We start from the raw sequence: 17736 nt of genomic DNA, 5'->3' as shown, positions 1-17736 counted from the left end.
CCGCAGCAGCTCGCTCGAGCTGGGGCTCCTGGCGCTTGAATGCTACACTCTCTAGCATCATACTTCCATACATAACTCTTCATCATGTAATTCTTTCATTTCCCGGGCATTGCAACCAGGGAATTGAAAGGAAAAAACGCTTATCTGTCCTGTCCAGGGTGGACCCCGCCTCACGCCCAATATCAGCTGGGATCGGCTTCAGCCCCCCCGCGACCCCAATAGGGACAAGCGCTTGAAGATGAATGAATGAATGGAAAACGCTTATCATCAATATTTTAGCACCATATACATTTTATGTGTGAATAAACAGTAGTATGTATCATTACTACTAGGGATGAGTGAGTAGAGCATTATCTGTATCCGTATCCGTTTACTACATGAATTATCCGTATCCGTACTCAGGGTGGGCGGGGCCTAACCCGGAAGTGTGCATGATTAACCCGGAAGTCGATCGAGTTGTCCTGAAATTGCCAGGGCTTTAACCAGTGTGTTATTTTAAGCATGCAATTGCTTAGAAATTGTTATATTTATTGCTGATTAGAAAACTATTAAAGGACAGCATCAGCATTGAGCTTCAGACCAAGTTTACAATAATGAATACAACACGTGGTGAAGAGTTTACATACTCAACATAACTTTCTCTTTTTCAATTTTTTTGTTATTTGTAATGTTTATACCACTTCTTCCTTTTTTTAAGGAATACAGCAAGAAAGTGTCAGACACTCAGTTAAAAAAAGAAAAAGAAACCAAATCTCTGACAGGCAGAGACACGACATGAGTCCCATTCTACCAAGCAGCAGGACTGAACGAACCCACATTTACAGAACTCTGCTGTTAATAAATGAGTACAAACCAAAGTAAAAACAAACCTGAAGCTGAATAAACATGGGGACTTTAGCCTATAAATAGCATGTTGCAAATAGCAAATGAAAACCTACTTAGCAATAAACGATTAATCCTAATTCAGCTTTCAAACACCACATTGGTTGCTACCCTGTGTTTTAACAGCAAAGGCGAGATGAGTGAGTGTGTTCTGCCCCGATGCACCACGAGCGCTGCATTCACTGAGTGACCCTGAAACCCTGAAGCAGATGATAGAACCGGGGTGGAGCCGTGCCTGGTGGCTGACTCTTAGGTCAACATGTCACGTGTGGAACTTTACTGTCATTTTATCTACACGACTTAGATCTGGGGGGAATGTGGCACAAAGGTCAAAGTAGCAAGCTTGTTACCAAAGGATCAGCTGGAGAGACGAATGAGCAGCAGTGTTACCCTCCCTCTGCTGCCACAGTCCCTGCAGAGAGCCTTTGAGCAAGGCACTGAAGCTTGAACAGGCCCGGTCTAAACCGCTCAGTAAGAAAAGACGATTTCTCAGATAGAGACTTTTCTTTCAGTACGGTGCTAAATGAAGTTACCATGTCAGACCATAACAGTGAATGAAAATGAACTACAGAGCTTGTTTGAAGAAGTGGAGATTTGTGTTGCTCCAAGTCACCCCTGCAGTGTGATTATCGTCATAAAAGAAGTCAGGAAACCACAGTTCCCAGCATCTGTGTAATCTGATACAAGCTTTGTCTTCTAATAGGCTTTGCTGCCCACACACACGCACACACACACACACACACGCACACACAGTAGCCTTGATAAGAACTGTGAAAAGTCTTTTATCAGAATTCTTTGCTTAGGGGAAATGTCACACAAATACAATTGCCTATTTGTTGATGGCACATTTACACACATTTACACAAACCCTAAACCCCCTCGGGTTTTTATTCAGAGTGAAGAACATGATTAATTTCCTCGATAAACAACATGTTAACCATTTCGTTTATGATTCATTTGAAGAAGAAGAAGTCCTTTATTTGTCCCACAATGGGGAAATTCAATTTTCACTCTATTTTTTCATTTTACACACTGAAATACACACATTTGCGCAGACAGGACATATATACATGCAACTAATGGAGAGATGTTAGAGCGAGGGGGCTGCCAGTGACGGGCGCCCCGAGCAGTTGGAGGTTCGGTGCCTTGATCAACAGCACCTCGGCATTGCCCAGGAGATGAACTGGCACCTCTCCAGCCACCAGTCCACACCTTCCGGTTCCCAGCCAAGTCACCTATGGACTGAGCTACTGCCTCCGCCATTTCATGATAATATGGGGTATGATATGACGTAGTGATTCGTCATTCTTTATACACTTTCTAAAAGTGTACAGAGTCAATTCAAAGTGTTCTACATAAGGAGTAGAAATGCACTGAAACAACATTTGAATAACGTAATGAGGAAAATAATCAGGGCAGACTTAGCTGCAGGTGAGACAGGGATGAGTGACTTCACTGTCGAGCCAAGAAAACAGCAGACAACACGCACAATGGCGAGAGAGACAAAGACAAATGAAATGTGCAGAGACATTCCTCAAAACTTCAGGTGAGGAATTTAAAGGTCACAGAGAGAAATGTGATATCCCAGTCTGGTGGTGACTTTCCATCCACCTTCGGTTTAAAGTGTTATCTCGGGGCGATATCTTTATCCCTGACCTCTCCCCAAGTCTCACCTGTAGTGTTTTTGATGGGTGATCGACAACCTTTATGTGACCGGAAACTGAATACGAGAGTTGTGGTGGGAGGGACCACAACATGGAGCGGGACGGTGTCGAGTCTCTATCATATATATTTGTTGTGAAACGACTTGGAGCGGATCAGCGCGAAGTTACAGTTGACTAAACAAATGGTGCAAATGACCTAAAGAACATCTCTGAAAAGAAAAAAAAAAACGTATATGGAAACATCTGAAAGACAACAAAGCACGTTTATTTATGTCGATCGTTATCTTAAAACCGATTCTGAGGTTATTGATAGGAACCAAATAGGAACATTATGAACTTTTTGTCTGTGTACATTATATCGAAACGGCAGTAGCTCAGTCCATAGGTGACTTGGTCCACAGGTGACTTGGCTGGGAGCCGTAGGGTCGCTGGTTCAAGTCCCTGTGTGGACCATGTATGGAGCGTGGACTGGTGGCTGGAGAGGTGCCAGTTCATCTCCTGGGCACTGCCGAGGTACTGTTGAGCAAGGCACCGAAAACCCAACTGCTCGGGGCACCGGTCACTGGCAGCCCCCTCAGTCTAACATCTCTCCTTAATTGCATGTATAGGTCCTGTTTGTGCATGTGTGTGTATTTCGGGCCTGTGTGTGTAACATGATAAATAATAAGAGTTAAAAAATTCAATTTCCCCGTTGCGAGATTAATAAAGTAATTCTTCGTCTTCTCACTGTTTCTTGCCAGAACAGGTTATATTTTCTGAGAGAAATCTGCTTTTTTTGGGCAAAACCCAGCCTGGTATTACACCAACTGCCACTGCGGAAAAAGCAACTGTTCGTAAACACACACCAACAGACTGTAAAAATTAAATGGATTTAAAATAGAGGACACTCCAACGTCAACATCAAGTCTATACTGGTTCCATCTTGTCTGCAAATGTAATAGCGTTGAGCGGCGGGGTAGAAGGGTGTTGGCGATCGCAGCAGAGAGAAAGCAGTGGTAGGGAATGTATAGTTTAGATTACAACTTGCCAACGAATAAACACTGCAAGAACTTCCTGAGTCTTGCCTCCCAGCTGCTGTGAAAAAGTGCAGAGTGAGTGTCTGTGGGTTTAAACCAGGGCAGAGTGTTCTACCCCCGGCTCTGTCCTGAGACAGCACACTCTGTTCCACAAAATGTTGAGAAATATATTTATTTAGCCTTTATTTTAGGGCATCAACATTGCTTTTACACATGTTTTCAGGTCACTTGTACGCCTGTGAGAAGCAAATAAGGGACCATCCACATGAAGACGCGTCTTGCTGTATCCGCAAAAGTTTGGTATCATTTTGGCGGATCATCCACACGAATACGGCGTTATCGGAGCCTGAAGACGTTCTTCTCTGAAACCCAGGACCCAGCATGCATTGAAAAAAGAACAGCACCTTTGCGTTGTCATCTGGACAGCTGAACTACATATTTTGTGGTACAGTGGTGTTGCGTAAGATGAGATGGGGTAGAGACTGGCATTAGCGTCCGTGGAGTTTGATGACTCTGAGCGGCACGCATGGGAATGAATTACCATATATTCTCCCTTTTCCCTGATGGTCTGAATAAGTCGCTAAATTTACAAAAAAAAATCATGTGGACGTACCCTAAAGCCTGCACAGAGCTGGTCAAGATAGCCTCAAAGATTAAAATGAGAGCGTATCTTTGACATGCAAGTGAAAATCAAATCTGATACAAATGTGGTCTAGACACAGGGTAATAAATTCACTGTGACTGTGTGTGGCTGTTAGTACGGATCTTTATTATATGAATGGTTTTTGCAATGAGGCTCATGGAAAAGGGACAATTACCTAATTTAAATATGTGCGAATGGCACACAAGAACCAAGATGTCATTTGCTTGGCAGCGCAGTTAGGGATGCATTTTGAGAATGACACACTTTTCTTTTTGCCTCATATGTGCAGATTTAGTGGCCATAAATGCCATTCCTTTTGGGATTACTCATTCCTCATTGAGCAGCTCCTCCGTCCAAAATACAACGGAGCATCTGATGTATCTGTTTACAGTGCTACCAAGCAACCTCAATAATAGGTTGTAAGTCAATCACTGACTTTCTTTAAGTATGCCACATTGATCTGATGTCATCACAGTAGTGGTGATGTTGCCTGCAGGTAACAGCTTACTGTAGATTCTCCGTCTCCGTCTTGTTTCATTACCGGCTGCAACATTTAAAACTGTTGCATTGTGAAAATACCAGAAATTAGCATGTGCCCTGTGTGTGTGTGTGTGTGTGTGTGAAAGCAATTTGAATTCGCTAAGAGAATGGCGAAGTCCGCCATGAATACCACAAGGATATATAATAACAGAATGTTAAATTGTCCGTAGGTGTGAATGGTTGTCTGTCTCTGTACGTCTCTATGTGTCCTGTGATAGACTGGCGTCCTGTCCAGGGTGGACCCCGCCTCACGCCCCATGTCAGCTGGGATCGGCTCCAGCCCCTCCGCGACCCTGTCAGGGACAAGCGGTTGAAGATAAATGAATGAATGATAATCCGTTCTCCCTTAATCTCACCTTCCTCTCCACCGGGACAGTCCAGCTGTTGACTCCGCACCAATCTTCCCTTCAACCTCACGCTCAATCGTACCTTCAGTCTTGAAGAAAAACCCCCAAAGCTCAGCTGCCAGAACTAATAAATTATCCAAGACAACAAGAAAACTGTCAAATTCAGGAATATTACCATGAAATAAATGCATAATTACACCCTCCCCTTCTCTCTGTACATTGTTTTCTAACTGCAATAGAGACCAGATGGTGTTATACTAAAACAATACCACTGTTTGTAAATGAAGATAGATCTGAGCAGAGAAGTATATATCTAGAATAATCCTATAGAAACTCACTGAAATATAAGTGACGAGTGTAAGGGATGGTCATGTGCGATGTGACACCGCAGGCTTCAATCTGACTCACTGCGTCTTTGCTGTCACCAGTGTTCCACGCAAACCCCCCATCCTCCCTGACATCGTCATCACTGACCATGCACTGCCTACAGAAGCAAAATGTTTCAAAGATGAGGCTGAGATAGAAAGTGGAGGTCAAGCGTGAAATCTTGTCATGGAAAAAAGGTTTGAGTCTTTGCTGCCAATATGCAGGCAGCAGCCAGACAGCTCAGGGCCAGTGAATATCTGCTCACTTGTCACATTTAAAAACAGTGACGGCCCATGGATTTGTTCCTCAGTTCAGGAGACTTGTATTTGCAGTAAAACACGTCTTGTTTGCTGCAAATATTTTAATGCTGCACTGTAAATGGTGGCAAGTTCACTCAAAATAACAAGAACTATAGTGTTAAGTGTGCACTTTCAGAAAGTCATCCAACTCACTCCCTGATTATTTTTCAGAGACCTGAGAAGCTGCTCGTTGGGGAAAGAAACCGCAGAGTGACAGAACAGAGTCGCCAAACACAACGCTAGTCGCTTTTAACAAAGACAAAGTCTCCGGATCAGTTCAGAACAACGGAATAAAAAACATGGGAAATGCTCCGCTGGATGTTTATTCTTCAAGATCGCTGATTCGCTCATTTAGCTGTCAATCAAAAAAGGACTCTGCCTCAGACAGCTCATCCAATCATCATGCAGAAGCCGAGCGTCCGTGTCAGCCCACTAGATAGACCCCCAGAGACGCTGAGCATCCGATGGGCGGGACAAAGCCCAGCATTTATCCAATGAGCGTCTAGTTTGGAACAAGCCGCTCTACGCTTCCCCATTGAATTCAGTAGAAGCTGAGCGTCCGTCTGTATAAAGCACTGTGGCGCTGGGGGGTTGGATGAGAAGGAAGTTGTGCTGTACACACAGTACATTTTTCACCACTTTTTTTTTTGGTGACATTTTAGGGGAAGCTATCACCACTGGAGGAGTCACAGCCGAGTTTTCCTGCTTTGGGACAAATACCTTAGGGGCAGGAGGAGGTGCGTAGCCTTCACCTGCAATGAGTCTGTAGTTATCCTCCTTTCCAAAGGAGTCATACGCTGAATTTTCTGCATTGTTGATAAGGGTTTGAGGTTTAATCTCTGTAGCATGGCGTAGCATCTTGGCTCCTGTTTAGCATGTTGTTCAAATTAGCCTGCATGTGCACTTGTTGACTATGCTTGACTTAGACTGGCTCACAAAAATGCAGACTGGCTCCAGTGTAGGTGCAATACTACCATTTACCGCCAGACGTCACTAATGAGTCAGAACGTTACTTTTAGTTCCAGTGTTCAATTACATGGTGGTCTGAAAGCGGATTTTCTCTACCCAGCCTTGTGGTGGTACAGTATACAGTATATTTTCAAATTTCTCGGGCCACGATGAAGTCAGTCGTACAATAGTTATTGCAGAGTTATTCTTTATGCTACGAGTTTTGAGCTCGTCAGACTACATCTCTTGGCTGTAGGGTGACATGCCAGAGACCACTTTTGCAATTTACACCTTACAATTTCTTGTGCTAAAACTTTAAGGACACAAGATGTGACAAATATTAGATTATGTTTTATTTTAAATTACCAGTGAAGCAATACATAGCTCGCACACTGCAGGACTCCAATTATCCACTTCTTCATTGCACCTATGGTGGTATGAATCAGTGGATAATTGGAGCCCTGTAGTGTGCGAGCTACTTAATGCTTTATGATTTGCTTATTTTTGGCTCAGCCCTATTTGGTTTGGATGTACGTGCATACTCCTATCTGGAGCTTGAATTGCAGAATGTGCTCACTGGTAGCTATAACCATGCTTAAAAGTTGCTATAGCTGTCAGAGTAAATCTACTTATTCAGACACACACTCAAACAATTTTCAACAGCGGCGCGGGGTGGGGGAGGGGGGGGTGTCAAAGCTGTAACTAATTACATGACTTGGTGCATTGGTACTTGCTGGAGCCTTGATAAACTTTATTTATTCCCCCTGTGCTTGAAAAGATGTGCCCCATCTCCACACAACATACTAACTGCAGACATGTGACTTGAGTCATTTGGTCAAAGTCTCAAGTAAGTCCTGACTCATGTTTTTTCCTTGAGCATGTCAAGTGAGGTCAATTACCTGCAGTGTCTGGTCTCTATAAAGAGAAAAGACAAGGACAGAATATTACGCTGGCTCATATTATGGGCCAGTTTATCTAACCTGTTCATGAAGTATAAAAATGCATTGAATTTGTATAAGAATTATTTATATTTGGTGAAATTAATGAGTCGACAAGACGCACAAAAACTCTGAGTTCTATGGAAAGATTTGTAAACAAAGCCACGCATCGCGATGACGTCAATCAATGCATGTGACGTGTTACGGCGTGATGACGTATGGACAGCAAGAAGCATTTGCGCAAGGCCCAGGTAGTGTGAGTACAAACGGGCCTGGGGCGCGGGGGGAGAGGGAGGGGGGACAAGTGCCCTAAAGCCCGGGGCGTGGTGCGGAAGGACAGTGTGAGTGCGCCCTAAATCAGTGAAATTCTGACCGACTACAATGTCATCCAGCACAAAACCTCAGCTTATTTATTTTCTAAATTTCTTCTTAATCAAAATTCCAGGTTTTACTTTGACGATGCGGTTGATTAGTGGTATTAGTTGTTATGGGGCTAACGTCAGCTAACTGCTTGTGAGAGAACAGATTGTATCGCTAATGTTAGCTAACATTACGCTTGTAACGTCAACACTGACAACACTAAACATTTTTTATTATTTAATATTTAAACTGAAAACAAGTCATTCGAGTCATGTCTCACTTCAAGTCCAATTCAACAAGTCTCAGGTCCACGTCACTCGGTTGCCTTTTTAGCCAGCGCAGATTTTCTAGCGTTTACGGCACAGGTTTATCACCTCACGCGATGCTTTTAGCCGATCAAATCTGTGCGTTCTGCGTCACTGAGTGAGTGAGTAAGACGTAAGCGCTTCTTATCAGCTGTGTCTGTCTGTGGTTGTAGGACCGAGAGCTCACCGACAGCTTCTTCGGAGCTAACGCCGACACTACGCCGCTGGAGGCAGTTTCAGTTTAACCGATTCGGACTTTAAACTTAACTTTGAACCAGAAACTCCTGAGAAATGTGAAGTTCAAACGACACGATGCTCATGGAAGCGGGACTAGGGGGAACACTGGTGGTAAAAAAAATACCTCGAGTGACACAGGACACAGTGTCTGGTGAGTGTCTGCCTCTCATACTTCATTTACTTTTGTCTGGACTGTAGAGCTTTTGTTCAAAATGTTTCTAGATGTGACCATGGAGGTTTGGCAGGCCTATTGCCCAGACCTGCTTGTTCCTCTGCTGTAATATTTAATCAAGTGAACAGTAAACTCAGGGCAACACAATCATCCCCCAGAGCTCATTTGATGGCGGCCAGCAGCCACTGGTGCGCATCACTGCTGAGTTAAGCCACAGCAGGAAAACACGGGAGGAAAGAAGCTGATGAGAGTGACTCATCAGCATTTCTAAAGCTCAGATAGACTGAAGGGAGATAATTATAACTATACCATGCTGTTATTTATTCATTTCTTTTATATCCAGAGCCTTTATGGTTACATGACACAAATAAGTTGCGTGTGTATTTGGTCATACTTTGAAAAGGCATGGAAGTTGCACAAAACTGTCCCATTCTCTGCAACTTTAAAGTCAAAGTCTTCCGTAGTAAATTAAGAGCTAACAACCAAGAGCTACAGCTTTCAAGCTGGTTTCGCTCTTTAATAGGAAAATCCAGTGAATATTAAAGCAAAAACAAACGCTCCATCAATAACACTCTGGAATACTTGAAGCCTGCGCTGTAATTCACTCTGCGATGTTAAAATATTTAAACTCTATTTGCGTCAATGATCTGCTCTACACACGTGTTGAATCAGAAGTTACACAGACTTGGGAGCTGGCACGGTGAAGTCTGTTTTATGTCCACATGTTCTCACATACAGCTCCTCTGGGTAATGTCTCGATGGTCTCAAACCCTTCTCCTGCAGAGCCACTGCCCTGCATGGTTTATGTTCGTCCCCACTCTGATCCACTTGGTTGTAATGATCTGCTCATTATGAAGCAGGTAAAGTTAGTTAAGGACAGGATAATGAGCAGATCATTAGAATCAGGCGATTTGCAGGAGGCCACTATTCAAGACGCGTTCAGGGCTGCGTTGCATGTGTGAGGGGCTTAAGATGGTCAACATTGTAACCAAACACTGTGTACATGTTGCTATGTTGATGTTAGCACTCATTAGCTCAAAGCACCAGCACTGTATAGACTCATTATATCTTTGGGACAATGCACGATGAAGGTAACCAGCATTCAATGAGTGTGTGTGATGAGTTTTATACTTCACACAAGCCCAAAATTGACATAACATCCCACGATATATCAGTAAGAAGTTCAGTTCCCCTCCAAAGGAGTCTGTGTTTTCAACATTTATCTGACACAGAACTTCTGGAACATGAATAATTGGTTGGGGCAGCGGTCATTAAATAGACACACAGTTCTCAGACAGACGTGGAAATGAGGATTGTAAGATGTCTCTGCCTTCAAACACCAAAGAGGAAGAAAGAGTTGCCACTAAAAGCGTGTGCGACAGAGAACCACACTTTTTCCGTCCCGCTGGGAAATTAATCTCCATCTACATTCACATGTAAATACGTGTGAGTTCTGCTGGCTGCTGTAACACACCAGTGATTCAGCCTGGTGTATATCCAGTTTGTTAAAGTTTTTCCACTTGCTGAAGAGTCTCTGTCCAGAAAAATGCTCGGGTGAAAAGGAAGCGCTGCATCCTACAGGTTCTGGTTTGTCTAGAAGTCAGTAGGCTCACTGCTCCCTGTAGGCTATTTGAGCTGGGATGGCAAAGTTTTGGGACTAATCCACCACCCAGACTTGCCACCTTATGCAGAGATTCACTGTCTTATACTACGTTTCATGCTTTCAGTATGTGTAATAGACACATGTCCTATTATGTTCTTTAACCCCCTAATATAGCACAGGTAGCCCGTTTATTGCATGGTTCTCTCAAACCCCCTCAGAGCGGACTAGTCTGATCGCCTTGGCCACCACGGTTGTGACGTTTGGGTTGCATTGCTCCAAAAGTTGAGTCTGCACCCCCCTGCAGCCACTTACCACACTAACCCCATTCATAATGAATGGCCCCACCTGCGTTTTCGCCGGACTGCCTGATCTAGTGTGAACGCCCGCCAACGCAGAACAGTCGGTGCTGGTCGTTTTTGCAAAGCATTTCTCTGTTGGCCGCCCTCATCTTCTGCCCCCTCATAGCAGGGCTGAGAGGTTGTTTAGTTGAATGTTAGTCCGACTCATTGATTCCTTATCTGTCTCAGGTTTGTGACGGTAACAATCTAAAGCCTTGACCATGACTCTGACACATAAACTGTACATAAAGATGAATGATGTAGCTCCATTTTCCTCCACTTTACAAAAGTGAAGCCAAAATTTCCCAGATGCAGTTGCTGCCGTCTAGTTTTCAACCAAACTCTTCACAGTTGTGATCTGGGTTGGAGCCTCAGTATCGAAGTCGTGCCCATACACCCAACCCATCGTGAGTCGATCCCAGCTGCTAATCGTTGTGTTTCACCTCATTTTATAGCATCAAATAACTAATAACCAATTAAAACCAAAGGTGAAAGAAAAATGAACGTTTGAACAAACAAACAGTTTGATAAGAACTTCCTAAAATGATAAATGACAAATGATGTTGTGTTAACCATACTGGGAATAGTCCGTATGAGCGCACTGATCATGTGGTATGCACAACCTCATCAGTGGAAGTTTCCGGAAATCTCACGAGTCTCGTACATGACTTCCCCATGTCGTAACTACGAGGTCAAGAGTTCCACTGAAGGCAGCGGTAAATCCATGGTGCTGTCCGTGGTGCTGAAAAAGATGGATATGAAATTGAAACTTTTGAGTTCTGTCCTTCTCTCAGACGTATATTGGATCTATACTATTATTTAATATCTAATATATAGCCAGGGGGTACATCCCTAAAAATGAGCAAATTGCCTGCTGACTGTTTAGGATTGGATTTGCGAGAGACCGCACGATGCCATCGGACTAGATAAAAGGTTGTGATTTGGTTAAGTACACCCGGGATCATGAACGGCAAAGGGGAAATGAACCCCACTTGCCTGGGTGAAAAGCCTGTGTTTTGGGACCAATCCACCATCTGGACTTGCCACCTTACGCAGAGATTCACTGTCTTATATTACGTTCCCTGCTTTCAGTACGTGTAATGGTTACAAAATATATACATGGAACACACACAAATGACAGTGCATTGCTTTCTTCAGTCACTTCAGACACACAAAACAAATACATGAGAGAAAGAGAGAGAGAGACGGGGATTGAATGAGTGTAATTGTCTTTGATTTCCATGATTGTTGTTGAATGCTGCGTTTATCTTTGTGCACGATGGCTGCGGCTGCACCAAAGGAAGAACAGCAGGCAGTTGAAAGTGATGGCACCAGAAATAGCTTGATGTGTGATCATACATCAACAGGACTGACTGAAGGTTGACTCATCCTCTCACTCACGGACAAATGCGCACATTTGGGTCAATATTCACCGTTTCCTTTATTAGTTAGTACGTTTGTTAATGGTTTTTGGACGCACTGGCTTGCTGGACCTGTATTTGTAAAGGTACAGTGTGTGTGGGTGGGGGTGGGTGGGTGTGTGTGTGTGTGTGTGTGTGTGTGTGTGTGTGTGTGTGTGTGTTGTGTCTTTATCTCCCTCCAGGCTGTTGCAGTAAATAGAAGTGTTAGGTTTTAGTCATCTTGTGTGATGAAATTCACCAAATTTTGCTCCGTGTTACGAAACACCTCTTAACTCATCTCCTGATTCAGCGTGAGTGGTGCCAGCGCCGCTGGTTTGGTTTGGCAGGTGTTGAAGATATCCGAGCAAGTTCTTGCCAAACCGGAATCCTAATCTGATTTTCACATTTAGGATAAATAGTTTTAGGATTTGATGAACCAAAATACTGTCCAGCTGCTTCTCCTGGCTGATGCTTTAGTGCGTCTCTGTGTACATGTTTGAATGTGTGTGTTGTCTTAATGACAGCCAGCCTTGCATCATGTCTTTGTGGGAGGATTCAGGAGAATTATTATAGTTACTGTTAGGCTTTGCTTGCATCTCTGGAAGTGTGTCTGTCTGTCTCTATCTCTCTGTCCATCTGTGTGTCTTTTCTCTCTCTCTCTCCTTCTCTTCCTCTCTCCGGTGCAGACAGATGTCCGTCCTCCACAGAGCTGGGTCTGTCTGACGTTCCTGTCTGTTATAGTGAAGGTTTTCAACGCCACCGTACTCTACGGGGGAATTGTTGGGTCTCTGTAAATCATAAATAAGTCATAGAGTGTGGTCTTTACCTACTCTGTAAAGTGTCCTGAGATAACTTTTGTTATGATTCGACACTATAAATAAAATTGTATTTATTCCTCTACAGGTCGAAGGACGACATCCAACCTGTAACTTCCTGTTGGAGGTGGAGAGGGACCAGTGGGAGTGTCTGAGGAGGCTGAGGGAGGAGGAAGCTGCCGGCAGCCATAAAGGTCACGATCATTCACTAGACTACAGTTAAACTAAGGGTGCGCTCACACTTGGCCCAGATGATCCGTGCCGTGCTTTAGCGTGATTCTCCCCCCTCTCTCTTCCCCCAAGGCTCAGGTCCACTTGCACTCACATTACTTGACATATGACTGCCACAAACTGTTCAGCCGCATTTTTTTAAATTTCTGCAGCAGGGCACAGTCGTATATAAATAGTCTCATAGCTTTACAAAAGCCCACCTCTCTCAACCGTGCCACGGCTGGGAAGCGTGCCGTGCCTGGTCACTGAACAGTTGTACTCACGCCGGTCAAATGAAGTAGACGTTAGCCATCATTCATGCTTGGGCACGGTACGAATGAACATTGTGAGTAGACCGTAAATACACTTCCTCTAGAAATAAAGAAAGAACTTGCAAAATCTTTGTTAGGCTTAGTTGGATCTTAAAACACAAAACATGGAGCACAAGCAGAAAGCTGATGTCATGTAAACATACAGTTTGTACATATATTCACACCTCTGCCATGAGGACTGTGAAAGAAATCCTCTGGAGTCCTCTGTGTTTCTCAAATCATGTCTTTACTAAAACTGTACGCATAACAGGAGAGACTCAACCGACGATGGGTCTCAACAATCTCTGCCTTCTTCCAAGTCCCTCCTGCAGATATACACTTCACATCAAAGCACCTTACAGACACAAGGACATCAAAGTGACAAAAACACACTACCAATGTGTATGACCATCATTGTTTTACGTCCGCCAAATGTCACCATTTGCAAACCCCCATGTGACTCCTTCTCCACAATCCCCCTAGCACTCATTCACAGCTTGATTATGTTAATTAACATACAGAAACCAAGGATTTAGAAGAAGAAGAAGAAGAATTCCTTTATTCGTCCCGCATGGGAAAATTTCAATTTTCACTCTATTTTTTTCATTTCACACACACACAGGCCCGAAATACACACACATGCACAGACAGGACCTATATACATGCAGCTAATGGAGAGATGTTAGAGTGAAGGGGCTGCCAGTGACCGGCGCCCGGAGCAGTTGGGGGTTCGGTGCCCTGCTCAACAGCACCTCGGCAGTGCCCAGGAGATGAACTGGCACCTCTCCAGCCACCAATCCAACCTCCATTCATGGTCCACACAGGGACTCAAACCAGCGACCCTCCGGTTCCCAGCCAAGTTACCTATGGACTGAGCTACTGCCACCCCATTTACATCATAGATGATAAAGCGTTACAAAGAAAGAAGGAAATATCTGGTTATTTGCCACAGGACACGAGCAACTTTCCCATTGAAGTGTAATCCTGTGTTTTGTATTCTGTCCAGCGGTATTTTTTTTTTGGCAGGTATAAAAAACACTGATGAACCTGTGGGATGGATTCAATCTAAGTCATCTCTGGATATGAGACCCACCTCACTGACCCCCGAGTCGAACAATCAGATTATATAGTTTGAAATATGAGATTATTTCTCTGCCTAAACTGCATTTAGACAAAACCAATGCATGTGCGCACACACACACACACACACACACACACAAAATCAGGATAAATCAATGACATCAAATCAATGTCATACTGTTGAAGGTTTAAGGAATACTTGTGTGTGTGTGTGTGTGTGTGTGTGTGTGTGTGTGTGTGTGTGTAAAAAACATGCAAGTACAGCAGTGGTTTAGCCACGGCTGATAGTGTATCAAATTCTGAACAATAAAAAATAACAGTATTTCAGAATAAATCAAGCATTAATACTCTGTTCTCTAAATTGCGTTGTACTATGTGCAATGCCAATAAAGAGATTCTGAGTCTGAAATAAATATTGCCTGCTGCAGTAGACGCATTCAAATGTTTGACGCACTAAAGAAAGAAGGCACTGCGGTTGAGGAAGGATAATGAAATGGGAAGTCTGTTTGTTTAACTAACTGCATGAAGTCGAAGTAAGCCGATACTGGAAAAGAGCACATTGCTCAGTCAGCCTTCACTTTGTAATGAATAAAGACTAAAAAAAGACCAGAGCAAGAGGATTTCACCCCAGATGTACGCTTCTATGCATGTGATGTGCTGTTGTATAGTGATGTGTGTTTGTGAAAGCAAACAGAGAAAGGGTGGATCACTTAGCAGATGGACTTTACTTTATGCACTCATGAGCTCAGATCTGCGTTTTTGCCCCAAAGACATCTGTTCTCCGTCTCCTCTCCCCCTCTTTTATCCTCTTTCCCTCTCAGTGTCTGTCATGTCCTCTCTTTCTTTTGCACTTTCACTCGCCGTCTTTACTGCTTTTTCCCCTCTTTTCAGCTCTTAGCTCACTTTTCTTTTACATTTCTTTGCTTTTCTCCCGTGTTCTTCCCCTCCTCCTCAGAATAGCCCTTCCACTTGCTTTTCCTCTCTGTCTAGTCAGTGTTAGTTCAGTCCATTTACAGTGAGGTCAAGACAACAATAAGCTGCGGTTCCTTCATCTAAAACAAAGGTCAAAACAATTTCAACCAGACACCAGATGGAACAAATTGATCTTGTGTCCTTGGGGGCGGCAGTAGCTCAGTCCATAGGTGACTTGGCTGGGAACTGGAGGGTCACTGACTGAGTCCCTGTGTGGACCATGAATGGAGCGTGGACTGGTGGCTGGAGAGGTGCCAGTTCATCTCCTGGGCACTGCTGAGGTGCTGTTGAGCAATGCACCAAACCTCCAACTGCTCGGGGCGCCGGTCACTGGCAGCCCCCTCGCTCTAACATCTCTCCATTAGTTGCATGTGTATAGGTCCTGTGTGTGTGTGTGTATTTCGGGCCTGTGTGTGTGTGTAACATGAAAAAATAGAGTGAAAATTGAATTTCCCCATTGCGGGACAAATAAAGGAATTCTTCTTCTAATTCTTCTGTAGCCTCATACATTTCTGATGTTCAGATACCACAGGAGGGGAGCTACACGGTGGTGTAGTGGTTAGCACTGTCGCAGAAGGTTCCAGGTTCGCATCCCTGGACCTTTCTGTGTGCATGTTCTCCCCGTGTCTGCGTGGGTTTTCTCCGGGTTCTCCGGTTTCCTTCCACAATCCGTGTTAGGTTCATTGATGACTCTAAATTGCCCGTAGGTGTTAGTGGTGGTGTTAGTTAGTGGTTCGTCTCTATGTGTCCTGTGATAGACTGGCGTCCTGTCCAGGGTGGACCCCGCCTCAAGCCCCATGTCAGCTGGGATCGGCTCCAGCCCCCCCCGCGACCCCGACCCCGGGATAATGAATGAATGAATGAATGAAGATACCACAGGAAAGAGAGAACGTTGGTGTGAAAGCAAGTGAGAGAAGTATCAAAAGTTTGTTTTACAGAACACATTTCAAACACTGTAGAAGCAAAACTGGAAGATCCTCAGATCCTCCGGCTAAACACTAACAGGTTTCTTTTTATGGCAGCTTATTCTCCTTCACAGTCTGATGCCTCAGTCACTGGTTGGCTGCGTTTCTATAGCAGGCATGTTGGAGAAGAGGGCTACGTTTGACCAAGCGTACTGTCTCCATCCATTGCTAAAAAGCCCGGGTGACTGTTCAGTTTGCCATCAGCCCTTTTGCTCCCATTAAGGTTCGTGCTGAAGAGCTGGAAGAGCTATTTTGGGAGACAGTTTGTTTGTGCGGTTTCTGGAGGGCGGGTGAGAGTTTTGTATTCATTCATGGCGACTTCTCCCTTGTGTCTAAATCCTCTACATATGGATGTCTTCTGTGCAATTTAGAAAAACGATACGCACATCCAAACTGCTAAATGAGCAGTATAATGGTTCGAGATAGGGCTTTCTTTCATGTCCTGTTAATGTAAAGAAGACGTTTGTGTCCCCAAATGTTTTATACCACAGTTTGGTCCAGGTCTCTCTTGGGATAATGTATTTCATAGGGATTACGGATCGACCAATATGGATTTTTTTAGGGCCGATGCGGGTTTCTTGAGCTGATATTTGGAGCCGATACTACATTTTCCCCCCCTAATTTTACATCATAAAAAAATCCACAATGATGATAACAAATGTTACGAGTCCTAATTTAAAAAAAAGGAACGTTTATTGCACTTAGAAAAGTCGTCTCCAGTAACCCGAACTGCCTGTGGACGCCTGCCGGCAAACGCAGCAGCCCGCATCGGCCAATATTTGCGTTTTTTACGTGTATCGTATCGGCCGATGTATCGGCGTATCACTAATAGGGATGTAACTGGGTTATTTGCGTATGAACATGTGTGAATAACATCTGAATTTGTGCTTTAATACCAAGGGGGTTCTGACCGCACATTCAACCCTCGAATTTTCCTTCATTTACAATTAATTTGCGAATCAAAATTTCAGAAAATTAACCGAGCCTTTGCAACCCAGGGCCAGCTTTTCCCTTCTGTTATATGGCATTTTTGTATGTGGTCTACACGTATGAATGTAAAAAGAATTTGGAAAGCATCTGAATTAGCTGACACACGGGTGTTCTCTCTTTGTTTTCCACATGTGCAACATGATGGTTGCTGCATGCAGCGGCACAGATGAAAAAAACTATTTTGCCTTTGAAGACATCAACTTTTATATGAGAGAGAGATCTGAGCGTGGACTAAAGGGACATCGATTACGCACCTCTGACTAGTGCTCTTGTTTTTCTGGATGGAGCCGTCCCTTAAATTTATGTATCAGTGTGAAGATGTTCTCATCAAGCCA

The 17736-nt window shown here is 43.9% G+C and overlaps 1 protein-coding gene across 1 annotated transcript in view; it reads left to right on the top strand.

Moving 5' to 3' along the window:
- vipr2 (vasoactive intestinal peptide receptor 2) overlaps positions 1-17736 on the top strand; it is a gene marked incomplete at both ends in the record, with an annotated part of 59195 nt that overhangs the window by 12522 nt on the left and 28937 nt on the right. The window contains one exon of the mRNA XM_083928857.1: positions 12962-13067. Within this exon, the coding sequence (XP_083784983.1) occupies positions 12962-13067 (106 nt within the window). The remainder of the gene's footprint in view (positions 1-12961; positions 13068-17736) is intronic.

Source organism: Echiichthys vipera (assembly GCF_963691815.1).
Source record: "Echiichthys vipera genome assembly, chromosome: 15".
Lineage (NCBI taxonomy): Eukaryota > Metazoa > Chordata > Actinopteri > Perciformes > Trachinidae > Echiichthys > Echiichthys vipera.
Note: the sequence above shows the minus strand (reverse complement) of the source record. Positions and strands in the feature narration are given on the sequence as shown.